This window comes from Curcuma longa, chromosome 1 (assembly GCF_044706935.1).
Source record: "Curcuma longa cultivar G26 ecotype Majalengka, Jawa Barat chromosome 1, ITB_CL_G26_1.1, whole genome shotgun sequence".
In the NCBI taxonomy this organism is placed as follows: domain Eukaryota; kingdom Viridiplantae; phylum Streptophyta; class Magnoliopsida; order Zingiberales; family Zingiberaceae; genus Curcuma; species Curcuma longa.
The window spans coordinates 10,632,481-10,655,105 of NC_133861.1; the positions used below are offsets into that span (position 1 = coordinate 10,632,481).

The 22,625-nt window shown below is 40.3% G+C and overlaps 4 protein-coding genes across 4 annotated transcripts; 1 reads left to right on the forward strand and 3 right to left on the reverse strand.

The window, feature by feature from the left end:
- Nucleotides 1-9,635: 9,635 nt before the first annotated feature.
- LOC141823387 (uncharacterized protein At3g28850-like) lies at nucleotides 9,636-10,565 on the forward strand. Its single transcript, XM_074710701.1, has one exon. It carries the CDS (start codon nucleotides 9,636-9,638, stop codon nucleotides 10,563-10,565), a length of 930 nt encoding a protein of 309 aa, XP_074566802.1.
- Nucleotides 10,566-11,770: 1,205 nt separating this feature from the next.
- LOC141842298 (small ribosomal subunit protein eS26y-like) lies at nucleotides 11,771-14,805 on the reverse strand. Its single transcript, XM_074730511.1, has 5 exons — nucleotides 14,745-14,805; nucleotides 14,576-14,668; nucleotides 14,318-14,402; nucleotides 14,124-14,254; nucleotides 11,771-12,038 (listed from the first exon to the last, which is right to left on the reverse strand). The coding sequence occupies exons 1-5, from the start codon at nucleotides 14,745-14,747 to the stop codon at nucleotides 11,973-11,975; spliced, it is 378 nt and encodes a 125-aa protein (XP_074586612.1). The 5' UTR covers nucleotides 14,748-14,805; the 3' UTR covers nucleotides 11,771-11,972.
- Nucleotides 14,806-16,073: 1,268 nt separating this feature from the next.
- On the reverse strand, nucleotides 16,074-18,658 carry LOC141841427 (ABC transporter G family member 1-like). Its single transcript, XM_074729605.1, has one exon. The coding sequence runs from the start codon at nucleotides 18,287-18,289 to the stop codon at nucleotides 16,175-16,177; it is 2,115 nt and encodes a 704-aa protein (XP_074585706.1). The 5' UTR covers nucleotides 18,290-18,658; the 3' UTR covers nucleotides 16,074-16,174.
- A 1,149-nt stretch (nucleotides 18,659-19,807) lies between these two features.
- On the reverse strand, nucleotides 19,808-22,295 carry LOC141846015 (ABC transporter G family member 1-like). The gene is made up of 2 exons (XM_074734000.1): nucleotides 22,281-22,295; nucleotides 19,808-22,142 (listed from the first exon to the last, which is right to left on the reverse strand). Exon 2 carries the CDS (start codon nucleotides 22,099-22,101, stop codon nucleotides 20,041-20,043), a length of 2,061 nt encoding a protein of 686 aa, XP_074590101.1. The 5' UTR covers nucleotides 22,102-22,142; nucleotides 22,281-22,295; the 3' UTR covers nucleotides 19,808-20,040.
- Nucleotides 22,296-22,625: the final 330 nt, after the last annotated feature.

The window sequence follows — 22,625 nt, forward strand, 5'->3', positions numbered from 1 at the left end:
CCAGTCGCGACGCTTCTGCGACTCGTATCGACTAGGCTTTTGTTGCTGCTGCTGCTGTTGCTGTTGTTGAGGAGGAGGAGGAGGAGGAGGAGGAGGTTGAAGAGGAGGTTGAAGTGGATGATCAGGAGCGTCGTCTTCGTTGTCGCGGCCTCCGCCGGGAACTGGGGAATCAACGGCTGCTGGTTCCATGCATGCATACACCTGATCGATCGGAGGATTAAATTAAACCATAAAAGATTAATTTGCAGTTCCTCCTCCTCTCTCGATTTCTCCTGTCTATCTCATCCAGGTGAGCATCATCGAGTTTGGAAGAAAGGGCGTAAGGATGATGTATGCCAGTATGTCTACGATCAGGTAGGTGCGGTGAGATTGTGACTTTTGGTGGTGAGGTGTCTCATTTTTCTTTTTTGCTTATTAGTTTTTTTTTTTTTTGAAGGAAACTTTTCGTTCCTCCATCCCTTCGTTTCCTCCTTTTTTTTTCAAAGTACTCTTTAGAATTTTAGAACCGTAAAAATATCTTCGTAGTTCTTCTTTTATCAATTTCCTCTTCACCATTAATAATATTAACTCTTCGTTAGAGGTTAGTCAAGATGACTAAGGGTGACCGAAAAATATATTAAATTAAATTAATCGACTGATCCCATCGTAAATTAAAAGTTCGATTTGATTAATTTGAAATTTTAATTTTTTAAAATATTGATTATTTTGATAAATTGATTCGGTCTCAATTTTAAAAATCCAAAGTAGATTAACTCGAATTTGGTTATGTTCAAATCGGAACTAAAAGTTTAAAATTCTTAATTCTGTAATTTCATGACTCTCCTTAGGATTATAAATGAATCGATCGTTCGTGAACAAATTTGATATTCGACTTGAATTTATTTATGTTCGTTCAATACACATAAAATCAATTAAATAAATAAACTTAAATGACTCATTAAACTAGACAAACAGGGTTGAACACATATGTGTTTAACTTGTTAATATTCATGAATAATATTCGTAAATAACGTTTATGAATAACATTCGTCGTGAATAATATTTATGAATCATGTTGATTAATTAATAAAATATGTTCAATACATAAAGAAATATTTAAAATGAACAAATATAAATTATCAAGCTCAATAACTAATCAAACAAATAAACATTTTAAATAATCAAATAAGTTTAAACCAAGAATCCAATAACATTTAAACAAACTAAGCTCAAATCAAACTTGAACCAATCTCATAAAAAATAAATTAATGCAAATTTAAAGAATCATTTCAATGATTTAGTACATTTTAAGCTCGACTATTTTATCAAACAACCTTGAACACTCTAAAATTTAATTTGGCTCGACTTATTTACCATCCTAACTCTCCTCCCCTTTCAAGTCCAACAAAAATCCAACGTTCGATTATTTCAAATTTTGATTGATTTAGTCAATGTTTTGTCAATTTAATTTTTATATGAAAGTTCGATTTAATATGATTAATTCAATTATTAATCGATTGCTCCCTCGACAAGAGTTACCACTATCCGAACATTGTAATTAAGATTACTCAGAGGAGATAATAGAAGGCTCACCTCTACTCACTGCCGTGATATTTTATTTGATTTTGGAAAAAGTTTGAAGAATCTCATTCGGATTTTATTATTATTGATGTATTTTTGTAAAAAGTAAAATCCACTATCCTAGCGGCCCATACGATCGACCCCATGACCATCTGTGAGGAGGTAAATCGAGAAACCGCAGTTAATCATGATGGAAGAGGAAATTGTCTCGACTTCACTAAAATTTGAACCCTTGTCTATTTCTGCAATACATGCCACATGGCCAAATAAAACAACACTAAATAATTAGGGGAGAACCGATAGAGAGTTTAGTTTTTAGGTAGAACCTAAATTTACCTTCCCAAACTCAAATATCTTACATCTGCTTAGGCTAATTACCTAGCTAGCGCATAGGATGTCTTTTTCTTTTGAAGTTGGTAACATTTTTGTCTGAAGTACCTTTAGTGAAAACAAACTCAAATCTAGGATATATATATATATATATATGTAAGTGGTTGAACTAATGTGATCCACTTTATTGGCGACATGGATTCGACTTCATATATAAAATATATAGGAGTCCTAAATTAAATTGATCAGCAGACCAGTCTCGATCCAACAACTCATCAAAAACCTTGGAGCCTCCAACAGTATCCTTAATGGCAGCTTCACGGGGAGTTTGAGTGTCCTCAATGAAGGACGGAAGCCATGCATGTTAATTATTGATTCAGGAATATGGAAGTGGAGAGCCTCCATCTGCATTGCTTTATTCTATACTTTTCTCATGGAAAAGTGAGTGTCACTCAATGACTGTGGAGGATAGGAAATGTACTTACTGTTAATTAATTAAATCTCCTATTCTCGTTTCTAAACAAGAAGTATCAACCAGTCATCTGTCAGACCTATCAACGAAAGAGAGCTTAATATTAAATGCAATGTTAAAACTATCTTGCTTCGTCTCGATGTTACAAGAACAAGGGTCATAATTTGACGTTATAAGAAGAAGATTATTATTATTAACTAGGGTGGTTTGTCTGCACCATCGCACACCAAGCAGACAAAAAAATCTATCAAAGAAAACAATACATTATTCGAATCCAAAAAGTTGTTTGCAGGGGCGAAGGCAACAGTGGAAAAATACAAATCATGGGCTCCGCACTCAACCTCTGTGCTATATAAATATAAGATTTAGATGTCAGCATGATTAGTAACCCACTTCATTGTATAATGAACAATGATTGCTTAATTGTACGATTAACGAATTAATTGCTTAATTCAAAAACATTTGAGCACAAAAGGCCAATCTTGCGAATGTTTGATAAATTGCTGGTTAAGTTTTCTTTCATACAGTTAAAAAAAATGGCAATCTTGTACTAGTAAGTATACTTCAACTTGGCAAAAAGAATCCAATGCTGGTGCTCTACAAGAAACAAATCCGTCTGGCTCTTTAAATTAACCCATAACAGTAGCAATTCCCACTTATCTCTCTACTTTTGTGTGCACAATTACTATTTCTAATTGTTCGCGACAAAAAAGATTCGTTCGATAATTTCCGATGTCTTGTAATGCAAAAGCAACAATGACCAAAATCTTGGTGAGTACAGCATCTCATGTTTAATATTATCAGGTTGTAAACATATATATATGCTTGCAGAGTTGAAGTGTCCTTTATGCTCTAAGTTTGTCCCTGCCTTTCACACGAACAAATACATGGGTATGTATAGTAATCATGATGGTCCCCTCACATTTGCAAGAAAAAAAGTTCTAATTGATATGGCGCATCATCTGCAAGCTCTGCAACCTTATTTATCCAGGCAAGACTGGAACAGGGTATCATGAGCAACATTAGTTCAAACAAAATATGCTTCAAGAATTAGGTTCAGCACATAACCTGGAGGAAGAAGTATTTACCTGGTTGGGCAGTTTATTATATGGCAAAAGCCAGAGTGGAACTCAAGGACTTGACAAATTGGAAGATGAGGGAAAGGTGAGAGGGATACCAAACCTTCTCAAATGCTTCCTGCTCTTTGTGACACATATCAAACTCATTGGTGTAGTAATACATACAGCCCGCATATGCATCCATTTCTTTAGGACACTTCTGATGAAGATCCTTCAGCCTACACGAATGGTTAAAGAAATATAGGCACCAGTCCACAACCAATCATAAATCCAACTAACCTTATGAAAAATTATATTGCTAGGAATGTTCAGAACTTTTGTAGAATATTTTACACCATGTTCAATTGAATTTTCTTTATTCACCAACACCTTCAATTATATTTGGTGCAACTTGTATAATTCATGAATCAAAGAAGAGAAACAAAGAGTTGTGTTTTACTCAGCATAGATCAAAACAAACAGCTTAAGTGAATCTACAGGTTGCATATCTCTCTGAAATACTAATTCTGCGTGATTAGGAAACAAAGAGTTTAGTTTCACAGTGTTTGTCACTCACTTAATATGCTTTGTACCCCCTTCCTCAAATTAGGGACTTCCAATGTAACAACAACAAAAAGAAACAGTAATTGTTTTCATTACAAGTCATCCAGAATTCATCTCCAGTTCTCACTTCATAACAGATCCCCCCATTGTTACCTAAATTCCTTCCAAGTTATCATTTCTCACTATCATAGACATTCCACGGACAACTGACTCCTAAATCAAACTTTTACACCCATAGATTCATCATCCAAAGCTCCTTTTCATTTGCCAGGCCATGATTTACTGAGATATGCACATAATCTAGGATAGCATTATCCTAAATGCACTAAGTATGATAATAGCAGATACACACACTCCTATCGTATCCCTTGTACTCTCTTTTTTTTTTTTGTGGATTCCACCTTGTAGTCTCATTTTTTTGCAAAAAAAAAATCACATTTAAGTCCAGTGAAATCAAATTTTGTCATTTTTAAGAGAAAATAATTATGTCATGAGTAGGACTTTAAAATGAATCAAATTAAGAAAAAAAATTGTGGATTTATACTCTGTTAAACATGTTTTAAATTGCCAACTTGTAGGCTTAGATGAAAATTTTCTTTAAAAAACAAAGGTATACAAAATTCTAGTAAAGCAAAAGTGGGTAGATATAATTTACCCGTATGATAAATTAACCTAGACTATCATGAAATAACTAAATTCCACAGGATTGTCAAATGATTTAAATACGAATCTGTTCAAGTTCCATGAACAAGTAGTAAAAGAGGCATGTAAGAGGATGAGAGACTTTTGATATTTTGGCCATAATGAGGTATACTGTTGACGGATTTGTTAAAATGGGGTTTCAATTCAATTTTACCCATCTATTTATACTCTCATCATTTAGAGTGGTCGGATAAAAAGGAACCTTTATATTGGGAAGCTCATATATACTGCCATATTGAGAAACTCTGTTTTGTCAGTCAGTCAACAAAAGAATCCAAGATCTTCTAAATAAGATTGAACTAAATCAAGGCATGGTGGTTTGATATAAAATGCTTAAAGGGCATCATGCTTGATTAATCAGTCTTAGTAAGGTTGTCCTTTTCCTGTCAAAGAATATGGCCCATCCATAATATTCCATTTTAGATTAACTTTTGACACTAGTTCTATGAATCAACCTCTTTCTGCAACTAAGGGGTGCGCAAAATCCCGGTTAAACCAAAATAATCGACCGAACTGATTTAATTCGGAAATTCAGTTCGGGTTAATTCGGAAATTCTTTTTTTTTTAAAAATATTGATTATTTTAGTTTATTCAGTTCGATTTTGATTATAAAATTCAGAATTCAATTGAACTGATTAAACTGAACTGCCAGCAATCACTGATGCGTTATGATCAGTCCAAGTTTGTGAGTTGTGACAATTCGAACAAATATACAGTCGAGTGGCATAGTCAACTGTCCACATAGCGGTCAACTGATGATACATCATCAGTCAACTGCTCAGCAACCAACCAAATTAATCGATTTTATATCAGTTTGATTTGTTCGGTTTTAGTGGCAAACTTCGATCAGTTTGGTTTGTTCAAAAAAAAGTTTAATTAGTTTGGTTTTAACCGAATGATTAGCCCTACCTGCAACTACAGTAATATCACAAGGTCTGGGAAAAACTAAAATTTTAGCACTTTTGCTTGGGTTTAAAATCTTCAACTACAGGATATGCAGTCTAAACTCAGTTGTTTTCATTTTTGTCTGACTCTGGAGCTTGGCTTGAAAAATATGATAAATTTTCTATGGTTGCTAGAAGCTTCACCACAATCCCAATCTATAGATTACAACTTAAATAGCACAATTAAGATGTGCCATTGAAAATGATATTGTATCCACAAGCACTTGACCGATAACATATAAAACCTTTTAGTAACAACTGAATCAGTGATTTAGATCCACCCTTGTATCAATACTTTTATTTTTGAGTTCAAATGGTGTATCTTAATGGTTCCGATTCAGCTTCATGATGTAAAATTTGTTCAAGTTTTGATCATATTGCCTATTGTTTTGTATATATTTTACTATGTGATAATAAAAAAATAATTATATGGATATTTTAATCTTTCGAAGTTACCCCTTACCTATCATCTATGACTATTCCCACAAGCCAAAAATAGGAATTATTTCATGAGCCAAAGAATTTTATTTATTCCTTGTCTATTCATTCCTCTCTCTCTCTCTCTCTCTCTATATATATATATATATCGAGAGAGAGAGAGAGAGAGAGAGAGAGAGAGAGAGGAATTGAATAGACTTCTTCATTGTTGATGCTTGAAGAAGAATGTAACATGCCAATTGCTGAATTTCAAGGGACAAAGTTCATTCACTACTTTATTTCTTAGTATATTTTGTTTTGCTTAATTTCATCATCATTACTATCCTTACCATTTCTCAAGTCAATTTAATAGGTTGTTGGTTCCAATCATTTTGAAGAGCAAACTAGTTTGATATTGTACTCAAGTATCTTAACATACACAGAAATATGATGCTTATATGAATATTGATTTCAATTATAATCATTTGTTGCCTTATATAAACAAGTTAGAAAATGCCAAGGCAAATATAGATGAAGGCCATATTTATCCAAAGGAAGAGGAAGAACAAAATATATGGATGAAGATGTATTTACATTGAGGAGCTACTTCCAGATGATAAGGAGCTATAGAGGGCTAGAAAAAAAAATAGAAGGAAGAGAACTAAATGTACAACTGGAAATTATGCATCATATGGAAACTCATCTAAATTATATGGGGGAACAAGTTGGTGATTCTTACTGTGAAACTTTGTCAAATAATTATCAAGAGGAGAAAATAACAGAGATGTCAAAAAGCGATTTGGTTTTTTTGTCAGGGAAGATCAACCATAGATGCTACTTAATAAAACCACTAATGAAAAAAAAAAAGAAAAAACAAGGATTTACATAGGAATTTTATTGACTCAAGAAAAACTTATGATCAAATCATAGAAATCTGTACTTGTGATTCATAGTGAAGATAAAAATATCCAACAATTATATTGATGTGATGAAAGATACGTGTGTTAATATAGTTACTATTGCTACAGTTATTGAGAGTGTGAGAAATGGTTTTTTTATAATGTAGGTTGACACCAAGGTTAAACCTTAATCAGCTTCTCTTACATTGATTTTAGATGAACCTGCTAATCTCATTCATGGCAAACCTCCTTGGCGTTTATTATTCGAAGTCAATAATGAGAATCTAACAGAATGAATTTGAAAGCTTGGATTGTAGGAAAAACTTTAAAAGCTACCAAATGTAGGTTCTGCAATAAGAAAAAAAAAACAACAGCAGATCGATGATCATATAACTAGAGTAAGAGTTTATTATATTGGATTTATTATTCAACAAGAAGATATTAATTGAAATATCATTAACAAATAAAGAATGGCGGTGGAAGTGGAGAGGAACTTTTGGAATCTTGTCATTGTGTGCCCCTTTGGTTAAAAGGAAAGTTTAATAAGACTATTTTGATACACCAAAATGAAATATGCATAGAAAAGTTAATGTAGTACTGATGAAGATGTGAAGATGGATGCATGGATTAAAAAGAAAGCTTAAAAAACTTCCAAAATTATTTAGGTGTGGCAATGATAAAATGTGAGAAAATAGATTGACAGAGTATGGACATGTTCAAAGTCGACCTAAGTTATAATTAGAAGAGTTGAATCAATTAGAGAGAAAGAAGTACTGATTGCACCAAAGAAACTAATAATTAATGTGTAAAGAATAATTTAAACGATTAGAAAATTACAAGTGATAAGACCTTGCATAGAGCATAATGTAGGATTAAAAATATGAATTGACCCCCAAATAGTTGAGGTAAATGCATGTGAATGTGAATTTCTAGTTAAAAAGCTACGACATCAGATAGTAGTGACAATAATAACTTTGAATTTAAGAAGAGAAGGGTTCATAATGAGCATCAATCATAATTGCATTGGTTATTGTGACTTAAAATTGGATTATAATGTTTGTTATCTCCAAAATACCCACAAAACACCCTTACTTACATTTCTGTCTTTTCCTATAAAACTGCATCTACTTGTAGATATGTCAGGAATGTTTAACATTCTCCCGCATTAAAAGCCAGCTTGATAAATAACACAATTACTTTTCTTTACAAAGCATTGGAACAGCCAATTAATTATCACAGGATAAAGAGTACCGGTTGCAGAAAAACATATGGGCATGTAGATGACACCCAGGGTTAAAATTTATTGGGACACCAGTCTCATACATAGGTTGACTATGTGACTATTCTTAGCATGAATGCTTTTGCGTTGCAGATTGAGCATACATATGGCGAACTTTTATCACTTTCAGGTTCATATACAAATACTGATTGCGGTTTATCATTTCAATGGCAACAGATGGGCACAGCCAGCATTTTTAAATTTATACGTGGATTTATCTATTAAAGGATATGGAATAAGAGAAAACTAGAACATAACAACTAGATAAAGTAAAGCTGGAAATTTTAACCTAGTTTCTTCGTAAATTGAGAAACTATTTTTTCCCGACACATGGTTACCATCGTTTAATCGTTCCATAATGCCCCCACACTGAAACCCGTTTAGTTGCAAATCAACCAAACTATACAAGAAGCAATTTAGAGATCAAGACAGAAAATTACTACGAATTAATACTTACAGATTTAGGACACAGCTAGTGGCCTGCCGACCCTTACCCGGCACCGCGAAGCAATGTGCTTGGAGGCCGCGGTAAGGACGGCCAAAGTTGGTACGGCTGAGTCGGCCGTACTCGACATGTTGCAGATCTCTGCCAAACTGCCCTGACGAAGTTGAGGCCGCCACCGGAGAATACTTAGTCAGGGATGGCGACTGAGAATCAGAGCTCCATCTTTCTCTTTTGCCTTTTCTCTCTTGTCTCGATTTCTCAAAAAAGAAACTGGAACTGGTCGCCCAGCCGCTGCCGTTTCTATGCCGTTGATGGGGCCGAAAGGACTGACGAGAATTGGGCCTTAAGCCTTGGTCCATTGGGCCTCTTTAGCTTCAATTTTAACTTAATTGATTGCTTTCATAATTTACTTGCACACTGGACTAGCACACAAAAAGACAAAACTACTGCTGAAATTTTATTTATTTCAATTTTATTTAATTTGAAAATAAACAAATAAGTAACTAACCAATGCTTCTATTCTTCTCTCTCAATTCCATACAAAGAAATGGGATGGGCCTATTTCTAAATTTCTACTTCCCATCTGAGATATTACTCCATTGGACTTTATTATAGTCGATCCATATAGAAAAGACACCTTCTACTTCTAAAAAGTTATTAATTATTTCCAAAGTATTTTTAAAAGATAATTATTCAAAATGATCTTTTTGGCAACTATTCATCTACTTAAATTATTTTATTGATAGAATTAAGTTATAAAAATGAGGATCAAATGAGTATGCATTATAGACAATTTATTTAATATAAATGTCATGATGGATTGTATTTAATAAATCGATATTTTTAAACGTTTTTTTTCTATCATTTAAATTGACAACAGATTTTAACAACGGTTTTACCAAACAATGTACTATCTCCTCTATATATCATAAGATTCTCATCAGGCAGTGTGCTAAAGATAGGAAATGGCTGAGCCTGATTGCATTGGCAGTAGCAGCACCTCTCCACGTTCTCCGCTCCTTCCCTCATTTTCATTCTTCCAAATTGAGTTCTACATCTTTCCTCCTCTTCTTCTCCTTGTGCTTCTTATTCCTCTCGCATTCGATTGCATCGGCTTGATGTGGCCGGCGTGGGGAAAAGTGCACCTCCCTCGCGGCGGCGGCCGGGCTATCACGTCCCCCTCGCCGCCTCAGCGATCTCCATTTCTCATCCGCTCCTCCTCCCTCAAGGACATTCTCTCCCTCCTCGACGATTGTGAAGCCTTCGACCGCAGTAACCCTTCCACCACCCCCTCCCGCGCTTCCTCTCCTCCTCCTCCTCCTCCGCCGCTCGTGCACCATTCTCGCCCGGCCTCTGCCGCTCTCCTCCGCCCCTGGTGCTCCTCGCAGGAGAAGGACCCCTTCGGCCTCCCTCCCGGCGAGGAGAAGCGCATCATCCTCTACTTCTCCTCCTTTCGCGTCGTCCGCCGCACCTTCGAGGACTGCGCCGCCGTCCGCGCCATCCTCCGCGGCCTCCGCGTCGCCGTCGACGAGCGCGACGTCTCCATGGACGCCGGGTTCCTGCGCGAGCTGAGGGGCATCCTTGGAGGCCGCCCGCAACCCGTAGGCGTCCCCCAGGTGTTCATCGGCGGTCGCCACATCGGAGGCGCCGAGGATCTCCGGCGGCTCCTCGAGGCAGGGGAGCTGAAGCGGTACGTGGAGGGGGTGGCGCCTGCACCTCCGGAGATCTGCGACTGGTGCGGTGACCTCCGCTTCTTGGTGTGCCGGCGGTGCAGCGGGTCGCGGCGGTGCTACTCCGAGAAGGGCAACGCCGGCGGGGCGTTCCGAGCGTGCACAGCCTGCAATGAGAACGGGCTCATCCGGTGCCCCCGGTGCTGCGCCCCGACCACCGTCTGATCGTGATCGGACCGTCAGTGATAGCTGTTTATGTACGCTCTCGTAAGCGAGGTATTAATTGCAGTAACGATAATAATAAAAACTAGGGAATTACTGGGAGCGTGTTAAATATTCTGGGTTTTTTCTTCATATTTAAGCTCTCAAGGCAAACTGTTTAGGAGACTTGAGATTTCGTTCTGTAATGCCTCTCCGTCATTATCATATAAGAATTAAGAACCTGTCGTGATATGATTTGTGCATTCAGAGTGAAAATATTTTTCTCATTAATCTGTGATATGATCATGTTCATTACACATAATGATTTGAATACGTACCTTCTTGTTTAATGTGAATACTTTTCTTTGTCAGTTACCAGAATAAGCAGGTAGGGGCAAGTGGCCTTCCGTTTCCTTAGAAAAATAAAAGAGATTATAACAAGGACAGTACCAAAACACACCATGGGCATGCGCATTAGAACACCAAGACAAATGACTTTAATTCGAGTCATTATAAGGAGAGACAAAGATGATGTATGAAACCGCTAGAAGATGTATACTGTTTCCATGCTGAGTAGCGTGCTGATTATCTCTGAATCATGCAAGTGATTAATATAATTACGCGTATGTGCAAGTTAATTAGAATGCGACAAACAAGGTTCCTAATTATTGGAATATAATTTACTCAACGAATAGGATGAGTCGCGAAGCTAAGTTAATATAAAATTGTGAATGATTAACAAAAAATGGAGCTTCTTTTATTGATGATTGAAATCTTGATAGAGCTTGAAAAAACAAATACCTTTTAGCATTTTATTTGATAAATTTCCAATGCCCAGTAAGTTAGAATTTATTTTCGTGTGGTCTAAGATTATTTAATAAGATAATTAAGTTAAATTTAAAAGTAATTAACCTATTGAAATAGATTGCTAAATAAGATAATTAAGTTAAGTTTATTTAAATTAATTTAAAAATAATTAACCTATTGAGATGTTTGTTGAACCTTAGTTTTTTTTTAAAAAAACTTGTTTGAGTTGCTTTCATTTAGATATCATGAAACTCTTAATTCAAAATTATTTAATTTAATTTTTAAGTAGCGACTCTTGTTTACAGACCTATATGCATCCTAACGTTTCAGGCAAGATCATCCACTGATATATAAGAAAAATAAAGTACAAATAACATTTGACTGTTACGTTAATTAAACAAATGGTGACACTTGGAACAGCAAGAGCAAATGATGTGATCAAATAGAAGGTTGAAAAGCATGAACATCAAAAACGGATGAGATCTGTAATAAAGAACTTCCACTAACTAAACTTAAAATTTCAGGTTTTCAGTTAAACCCAAACAATAGACTTGAAAAATTAATAGCACCACCAAAGTTCGTCTTTGAAATGGAAACAAACCATGAGTCCCCATGTGTGCACGGTCACGGACGGGTAGGATTTCCAGCCCCAACTGGACGAGTGCCTTGGGCAGGCTTTGCCAGATCATCCTACAGAAAAATGACAGATGAATTAGTGAAGCATTCATCATATTGAAGGATTGTATGTAACCGTCATCAACTAATCAGGAAACACAATGTGCATCTATTTGCAAGATTCATCTTTGTAGTGATTCACTAGGGGGATAAATATAATAACCACCACAGTTTCGCATTACTTTACAAGCTAGTATTAAGTCACCAACTATGTCATTAACATCTTTGATTGGAGATATCTCATGATGGCGTTTGTTTCAATTAATCTGGTTTGATTATATATCACTAAGCCAACATTTTAGTATCAAGGGAAAAGGGCTGGACGGTGTTTGTTTCAACTAGTTTAGTGCGATTATAAGATTTTTAAGCTAACAATTTAGCATCAACAGAATAAGCTCCACATCAGTTGCATCTCATAAATCGTATTTGGTCTAGAATTAAAAGAAAAAACATTTACATAAAACATAGTGGAATAAGATCGAAAGGCCACCACTAACAATTGGGATTCAATCAGCAGTAACTGATAATCAAAAATAAAAAACGACCGTCAATCAAAAATAAACAACGACCATCGCCATATGCGATTTTGTTCTTAAATAAAGCTGCTGTCTTTTGTCCTTGTTTACAAGAAGTGAAAATTAAAATTTTGAAGTAAGATCTCGTCTCTTCCAGCCTCCACATGCAACACCGACACAAGAAGGATACCTTCTGGGATGGACCAGATGACTATATTATATACGTCAGATAATACTTGGATGGTTATATGGCAGTTTAAACATGATGGAGGATGGACCAGATGACTATCTTACATGTCATACAATATTTGGATGTATGATATGGTTGTGCATACGATATCAATAGATACATCAGGTGACTCGAGTGACCACTTGTAGGATGGATATCTGAATTTCAATATCCAATATGGAAACAAAAAAGATATATAAAAAATCCAAATATAAAAGCTGAATGGAGAGGGTTGCCAAAGTTACTGAGATGCTTTTAGCAAACACAGGAAAGGCTGCTTCAACACAATGAGGATGATGGTGAAAGGACGTTAAAGGAAAGACAGTTATAAGGTAACATCAGTTTCTTTATCAAAGCCCTACCCTCTTTCCTTCTTCCTAAATAAAGAACTTGATCATATTTTCTCACTATATTTTTTTCCCAATCTTAGGCTGACTGAAACACACATTGATTTTCATGTTTTACCAAATACATGCCCTTGTTTTGTTATTTAATGAAACACAAACTGGGCAAAATTTTTTTCTATTAATACCCTTCCACTAAAACAATTTCTCCTCCAATGTTTCACAAGTTGGTTTCAGAACCAACTCATACCAATAGTTTCACTTAAAAGTGAAAATTTTTATTCGAGTAATTTCCATCTAAAATATGTATTTCAAGTACTCACATCCTATCTGATTCTGAAATCTATTGGTGATAACATTTCTTTTGAAGTCCTGTGTAAGCTCATTTCTACCTAGATATAGTTCTTAAACAACAAATTTAGCCGAAATCAAAATCAACTTATAAAGTGGTTTTCAAATCAACTTGTGAAACATTTGATGTGGTTGAAATAGAAGGGGCATCTGCTTGTTCATATTTGGTTCATAATAGGAAAAAGATGTTTGGGGCGGTGCATTTTGGTAAAAAAAATTAAGGCGCGTTTTGGTAAATTATCCTTTATTCGTTCCCTACTTGTTAGTAGACCGTGACACACTAATACACAGATCACATACTTACCCGAGAATTAAGCATAATTATGTGGACATGAGTGTTTGTACACTTAACTGGCATCTACCTCGGTATGAACCAGGACAAGTATTGGCATTCCTCTTTGAAAAATTGAGTTATCAATTTATTCTCTAGACGGTCACAATGTAAAAGCAAACCCCAACTACAATTACAAAAATAAAAAACAGCTATTTAAATCGTGCGGAGCATATTTAAACACTCTGCTTTTCTGCATAGAAAGCATAGAATGATAGAAGCAACGTAAGAAAATGATACTATGGACCTATGGATACTAAGACGGATTCATCAAGGACCACTAAGAAATAAATAATTTGAAGGTAAAAAAAAATCCATGGAAAATCGTACCCGGCGTCTGAAGCGCTGTGGTGGCTCTCGGTTCCTCCTATCTGTGCGAGACCTCACCCTGACGACCTTTGAGTGGATTGCGCAGGACACACAGTACTGCACTTTGATATACAACTTCGGAAGTGTGTATCCTAAGATGCTTAAAACCTTTAGCCACCAACAATGACAGGTAAATAAAAACAAAGAAATAATACCATCGTAGGCACAAGCCTCTTGCACATCCCTCACGGCCGCTTGCTCCACTATATTCCTCACGAGGAACCTCTTGATAGCCTTGTCCTTCGTTGTACAGTAGCAGTTGAGAATGAATCGAAAATCGCCAACAGAACAAAAATACAGGAAAATCTAATATTTATCGCACGAAAAATTCAAACTTCCTGGAGGGGAAATTTTGGCTTGCGAGAAAACAACAATGTAAATTAATTCAGATAAAAGATGGAAATCTAGGATACCTTAGGACAACACTTGCCGCAGTTAGAGCAGCGGATGAAGTTGACGTGACCCCTGCCATGCTTGTTGCGCCCGCCGTTTCTGCGCTTGAAAGTCTGCAAACAATTGAATAGAAAACGTTCAGATCGTGCAGGGGGAGGACGAGGACAGGTTGGCTTTCAACCAGCCCACCATCTTCGCCGCTCAACTCCGGTATCAAACTCAACTCTTCTAATTAGGGTTTCGAATTCGCAAAGGTCTCTCTCAGATCAATATATACCATTCGCAGACCGCAGTACATCTTTTTGTCTGGGCCGAAAAGGGCGACCTGAGATGTTATATGGGCTTTGCGTCACACAAAAAGACCCAACTAGAGATTCATGAAATGTGACCCAACTAGTGCAATCCCACATGTGAAGGCCGAAGGGTGAGGAAACATTTTGAAAAATATTTTACTATTACATTCAAATGGGATTGAAAGAGTTGAATTTTAGAGGGAAGAGATAACATTCAGTATTCCAACAGGCCTGTGTTTACGATGTGTGTGGCTTTGAAAGTGATTTTCATGTTTTAACAAATAATTTTTAAAATAATTTTAATCTATAATGGCACTAGTTATCACAAATAGCCTCTACGATGATTTCATGATATTTTTATTTTACAAAAAAAAATGGAGATGGTAAATTTCTTTGTAAATGCCATATGTGATGGAATCATCCTCTCAAAAGCTCCACACTGCCACAAGGCAAATAATTTTAAAGTGAGAATATTTCATCCTAGAATTCTACAACATAAATTATCATAATCAAATGGTCATTTATATATATATATATTCACGGGGCAAATAGCGAAATGAATTTTGAGCCATTTGAAAAGTACATTAGCTAACTTGGCACTGGGTAACTTGATATCATTTTTATTTGGGCACTAATATGATATTTAAGTTGAAATCTACTTTGCAATCTACAATTTCACTTTCTACAAAAGTTAAATATACGATGATGATTGAAATTACGAAAGAAGCTAGCTATTGGCTCCAAGGTAACATCAGTTCGCCCTCTCTCTCTCTCTCTCTCTCTCTCTCTCTCTCTCTCTCTCTCGATTTCTCATTGTGTTGCTACTTGCTATCTTCTCTGCTCATTCTTCCATGGCAACATATGATTTTGATGATGGATGAAAAAAACTCATTCATTCTATCATTTTCTTAGAATCTGAAGCACTTTCTTGTTTTACCAAAACAAAGAAAAAGTCTGGCTTTGTTTTCTTTCAGTAATGATGAACAATTTTCAACTCTTTGCCAGGGAAGCACAGTGCAAGTATTTGAAACTGAGCAAGTATAGCCCGATTCAGAACTCTCCGTCGCATTCAAGTAGCGAGAACGAAAACAGAGTAAAATTTTAAGCCGATGGAGTTTAAGAGCAAGTTCCAGTTATTATTATTATTATTACATATTTTGAATTATGTATTTAAAATATTTCTCTGAAAAGAAAATCGCCATCAGAGAAGCATCAAACTGAACGGGGGAAGTTCACTCAATTTATTATACTTTGGTTGCGGAATTTAATCAACAAACTAATTATAATGACTGATATATAAGAGAGAAATACAGTATTGACGTAATTTTACCTTCTCTTGTTCTTGCTGCCCAGCAAGAGACTGATATAGAATAGGATTCTAAACACGAAGCCCCAGGCCAAGGTCACCACGAGACACTCCCACTTGTTGAGTTGGTTAACCTTCTGCTGCCGCAGCACGTCCGCCCCTCTCACGATGCAGCTCTCACTGCTCAAGTTCATCTGCAGCGTGTTGCCGATCGCTCCCAGTACCCGCAGCTGCGCCACCATCGGCAAGCTGCCGATAGTCGTGCCTTCGAATATCTGCACCCCCCTCGAGAAGCACTTGTCCGAGTTGCCGCCGAATTCGTTGAGCAACGCCGCCTCGTAAGCGTACTTCATCACGGAGAGGTAGTGGAACCACACCCAGTAATCCGGTATCCGATCCCTGGTGATGAAGAAGCCGCTGAAGAGCAAGAAGTACGATAGAATCGCTGCCGCCATGCTGTATCCGAGCACCACGCTCGACACGATGCCGGAGAGAAAAGTCACGAATCCGCTGCCGGCCCAGAAGGAGGCCAGCACGATGAGGAAGAAGAAGAGGAGCCCTTCGGCGCCTCCCGCGAGGCCGACTGTGAAGAATGTCAAGGAAGCGAAGGCGGCTGAGAGCACGATCTGCGACGGGAAGCTGACGATGGCGTTGCAGAGGACGTAGGAGTAGCGGCGGTAGGCGTTGTAGGCAGTCTCGCGCATGAAGATGTAGCGCTCCTGAATGAAGATCGGCAGGGCGTCGGCGCAGGTGAAGACGACGGTGGTTATGCCGATGGCGAAGAAGCCAAGCCGCTCCGTCACGTCCCTAGGCGTGTTACCCAGCCGCCAGAAGATAGTGCCGAGGACGAAGGCGGAGACTATCACGGTGGCTAGGCGGATCGCGAAGATCTCCGGCATCCGCTTCATGTTGGTGAAGGCTCTCTTAGACAGTACCAACACCTCCTTCCAAGGCGGGTTCGCGAACTTGTGCAGCGACGAAACTAGGAGAGAGATGTCTCCGTCGTCGACGGTGACCCTTGTGCTGCCGAAGAGCCTGCCCTGCTCGATGCTATTGTTCATGGCTTCTCTCAGCGACATTAATTGGTATTCATCGGCAATGGTCGGTACACGTGTTTGCCAGCGCCTGTTGAACTCGACGAGGGCGCCAGCGCCGGCGCCGTCGGCTTCATTTCCCTGGAGCTCTCGAACGAGATCCAGGGCGAACTCGGTCGGGTTTTGTCCCTCAGGGATCGGACGGCCGAACTGCTGGAAGAAGGCGGAGAGATCTTGCGGCGGCCCGCTGTAGACCGTCTGGCCGCGGCAGAGCAAGAGGAGGCGGTCGAGGAGGGTAAGAATTCTATAGCTCGGCTGATGCACCGACATGACCACTATGCTCCCGCTGCGCGCAATCTTCTGGAGCACTTTGACCACCATGAAGGCACTCGTGGAGTCGAGCCCCGACGTGGGTTCGTCCAGGAAGAGGATGACGGGATCGTGGATGATGTCGGTGCCTATCGAGACCCGCCGGCGCTCACCGCCCGACACTCCGCGGTGGCCTTCGTCGCCGACGATGGTCTTGGCTGCCGACCTTAACCCGAGCTGGTCGATGAGCGCTTGCACACGCTCCCTCTTCTTCGTCGCGCTGACCGAGCGGGGCAGCCGGAGCTCGGCGGAGAACAACAACGTCTCCTCCACGGTGAGCATAGGGAACAGGAGGTCGTCCTGCATCACGTACGCGGAGATCACCCTAAGCAACTGACCGTCGAAGGCCTCCCCGTTGAGCGTGATGGTGCCTCCGAGGCTGGTCCGCTCGATGCGGTTCGCGAGGGCGTCGATGAAGGTGGACTTACCGGAGCCGCTGGCTCCGAGCACGGCGAAGACCTCCCCCGTCCTCACCTCACCGGTGACGGAGTCCAAAAGCATTCTCTTCCCGGAAAGAGATTGCTCTGGGTCCGCCGCTGCGATTCGATGGCATGAAACCCTGCCGGACTTGGGGACGGCGTACGAGAGATCGCGGAAGGCGAGGACGAATTGGAACGGCCGGTTGCCCGAGACAAATCGGGGAAGATCGACGTCGACGCGGAAGGAAGGACAAAATTCGTCGTAGGCGGCTATATGGCGGTTGTCGTTGTGATTGCGGGAGCCAGCTGCCATCGTCGACAACCGGCGATCGACGCCGATGCAGCGACTCAGATTCTCAGCACTAGATTATGCGCGCGGTGTAACAAACATAGAATTGAAGGTAGCTACGGCATTCATTTCTATGGCCAGCTAATTAATTTGATTCCTTATATGGCCGATGCCCTTCAGCTTTAATTTTCTTGGCGATCACCTAAAACCATCCTAACTGCCTGATCAAATTCTCGTTTCTCTCTGAAATAGACAGCTATATTTCACTCGCTCATCTCTCGATACAAGTTTGAACTGGACGTGATTGCGTTGAAGATAGAAATATCCTCTCGAGCAAGTGTACAAGTGAACAAGTCGAACGCTGTTAAATTGTGGTCATTGCTTGGCTCCATTCATCTTTGGAAATTAGACAATCGAGATGGAGATAGCATTGACTCTTGTACTCTACTATCAATCAATTTCCATCTACTCAACTACTGCCTTAATTGTTAGAGCAAAACAGTGCAACCACTTTATTCAGAAAGGCCAGGAAGCCTCCATCGCTGGTAGCGGTGGACCAGACGACAACTAATCAATGCGGGGCTCATCGAGCATTTACTGCCCGCGCTGGACGATCGAGTGTAGCGAAATTGATATCTATCCGCTTATCCTGAAAAATTGATACTTATCCGCCCGTCTAGACGATCTTCTTCCACAACTTAAAATATTCATCTTTATTAGAATTTGAATTCTAATATTCTTATTTATTTTTTAAAGTGTTTTCTTACTGTATCACATCCGTGGTGGCATTGAATTCTTCACTTAAATGTAGTTGGTGTGTGTGCTGTAGCAATCTCATTTGCAATTTCAGCATTGCATCGCTAATTGAGAAATTAACATGTTGCTAATTGAGTGTGATCCACTCAAATTTTCAAAGTGCAGTCATAATATAATTAATATAAAGACTATTAAGTTGATAAAAGAGTTTGAAAGTTAGTTGCTGATCCTAAGATATTTCATATCAGTGACCTTGAAAATAATGGCATGACTTTTTTTTTATGTTATTATTCATAAAAATCTTGTCAATTATGAGTGCCTCACTTTCACTCATCTAAGTCTTACTTGTGGTTTCCTCCAGTCTTAATATGTCCTGACAAAAATTATAAATTAAATAAAAATATTTACTTAACTATGCACATATTAAGTGAAAGACACTTAACGAGGAAAAAATATTTTTAAGCAGTTTGTTTCCTCCATTTGTTTTAATAGAAAAAACATGAAGAGGATAAAAGATATAAATATATTTCTTTAACTTTTTCTATTTAGCTTTGTTAAAAAAAAATCTTAAAAAGGTAAATCTAAAAAAATAATTTTTTAAAAGAATATTTTAACAAATAAAATTTAAAAGAAAAGACTAACTGATTTTTTTTACGCACTCACTTTTTCTGGCTCATTTGTTTTAATTTCATCACAGGTTGATGATTTATCATATGAAGATCTATGAATGTAATCGAGGGATCAGAATCATCAAAGAATCTTTTGAAAATGGAAATGAACTAGGGTTGATCCCCCCAACCAAGGGGCTTTGTCGCTCCTAAATCATGTATAACGACGATTAGGAGTCAAACTTTTATGATTAAGATCTTTTCTCTTCTTTGGTAGCTCCACTATGTAAGTCGACCCTGCTCCTTTTAGCTTATTCCCTTGGCACAAAGAAGAACACAAAATTATATTACAACTGTTCCCATTTAATTTTTTTTTCATTTTTAATTAATCTTTTTGTTTACTGCCTTAGTCTACTTCCTCTTGATCCTGCTCCCCCATAACAAACTGAAGTAAAAGAGGCACCTAAAGAAGAATCCCCAAGCCACAATCACCAACAGAGTATTCCACTTGCTGAGCTGATCGATCTTCTGCCACTGCAGCACATCAGACCCTGTGATTATGCAAGTGTCATTACCAATATTCATCCCCAAAGCTTGGCCGATCGCAGCCAGAACTTCTTCCTTCCTCGACGTCGGCAAGCTCCCCATCACCGTGCCATCGAACATCTGCACGCCCCGGGAGAAGCACTTGGACAGGCCGTAGCTGAACTCGTTCTTCATCAACGCCTCGTACGGGTATTTCACCAGCGAAATGTAGTGAAGCCAAATCCAGTAGCTAGGTATCCGATTCCGGTTGATGAAGAAGCCACTGAGCAGCAGGAAGTAGGAGAAGACCGCGGCCGAGATGGTGTATCCCAACACCACATGCGACAGGACGCCGGAGATGAAGGTCACGAATCCGCTGGCAGCCCAGAAGGTGGCCAAGATGGTCAAGAAGAAAAAGACGAACCCGTCAATGCCTCCGGCCAAACCCACGGCGAAGTAGATGATCGACACCAAGGTGATGGCGAGGAAGACCAGGGGAAGAAAGGTGATGACGGCGTTGGAGAGGACGTAGGAGGAGCAGCGGTAGGCGTTGAAGGCCGTCTCCCGCAAGTAGATGTACTTCTCTTGGATGAAGACCGCCAGGGTGTCAGCGCTGGTGAAGAATATGGCGGTGATGGTGATGGCGATGAAGCCAATTCTCTCGCGCATGGCCTCGGGCGTGTCGCGGAGCCTCCAGAAGATAGTGGAGAGGAGGAAGCCGGTGACGATCATGTCTGCGATCCGGAAGGCCATAATCTCCGGCGTCCGCGACATGTTCACCAGCGCCCTCTTGGTGATCGCCACCACCTCGACCCAGATGGGGTTCGCGTACGAAGCAGGGGCGATGCCGCGGGACATCATCTCGCCGGACACTAGCTTTCCGTTCGCGATGCTGTTCCTCAAGGCCTCCTGCAGAGGGAAGCACGGCTCGGCAGCCGGTCGCGCGTGGTGATTCAGGGAGTTTAAGGTGACGAGGCGTCTGGCGCCGTCCGAGGTCGTGTCCTCCAGCTCGCAGACTAGGTCAAGGGCGAACTCGGCCGGGTTACCGTCCTCGGGAACAGGGCTCCCGGCCGCGGCCAAGAACTCGGTGAGGCCGTGGGGCGGCCCGCTGTACACCGTCTGCCCGCGAGAGAGGAAGATGAGGCGATTGAGGAGGCCGAGAATCCGGTAGCTTGGCTGGTGCACCGACATGATCACCATGCTCCCGCTGCGCGCGATCCTCTGCAAGACTTGAACCACTATGAAGGCGCTGGTGGAGTCGAGCCCCGACGTGGGCTCATCGAGGAAGAGCACGACGGGATCGTGGACGATATCGGAGCCGATGGAGACTCGGCGGCGCTCCCCGCCCGACACGCCGCGACGGCCCTCGTCGCCGATGATAGTCTTGGCGGCGGAGCGGAGATCGAGCTGGTCGATCAGCGCTTGCACACGCTCCTTCTTCTTGGACTTGGAGACGGAAGGCGGCAGCCGGACCTCGGCCGCGAACATCAACGTCTCCTCCACGGTCAGCATCGGGAACATGAGATCGTCCTGCATCACGTACGCCGAGATGGCCCTGAGGAGCCTGCCTTCGAGCCTTTCGCCGTTCACCACGATGGTTCCTCGGAGGCTGGCCCTATCGATCCGGTTTGCCAGCGCGTCGATGAGTGTGGTCTTCCCTGACCCGCTCGCTCCGAGGACCGCCAAGATCTCCCCCGTCCGCACCTCGCCGGAGACGGAGTCTAAAAGCATCCTCGTCCTCGGGAACACGTCCTCCGGGTCGCTCCGGAAGAAGGGGAACCTCTTGGGCTTCTTCACGCTGTACGAGAGATCGGTGAAAGTGAGGACAAACCCGCACGGGTTGGCGGAGCCACCATGGGCTGCGGCAGTCGCCGGCGAATGGTCGTACTGGTGGGCGAGGAGCGGGCTGGGACTGTTGAACGGGGTGAGGTTGACCTCTTTAGCCATGGGGCATGCAGCTGAGCTCGCAGTGGAACAATGGCGGAAAGCTGGAAATTAATAAAAGCAGCAAACGCACAAGAAATTATAAAACTTAATCATAAAAAACAACTAAATTTCTGGTGGCTGCATTCATCATTCTTGCATTGAATCTCGCTGAAAGAACAGCCAGCTGGATGAAATAGTACAATAAATGAAATCCCATCGACCAGAGTGAAGTCGCTGCTTGTGACCATTCTTCTTCCCGCGTTACTAAGCTTTCTTTCTACAATAATTAACCTACTTATTGTTTAACTGTCCAGTGCTCAACTACTGTGATCGCTACTCCATCGGTGCTATTAATTAATTAACGCTAACTAACAACTACATTCTTGTGACATTTTGGATGCAGACGCTTCGATTTCAAGCACCGATGCAAGTTTTCCCTACGGAGATCAGGATGCAGATCGCAGGTCTCATTTTCATGGAAAGGGACATGTTTTTGACGTCTAACCAATTGCTCGATCTTCTGTTAGGAATTGTAAACTATGATA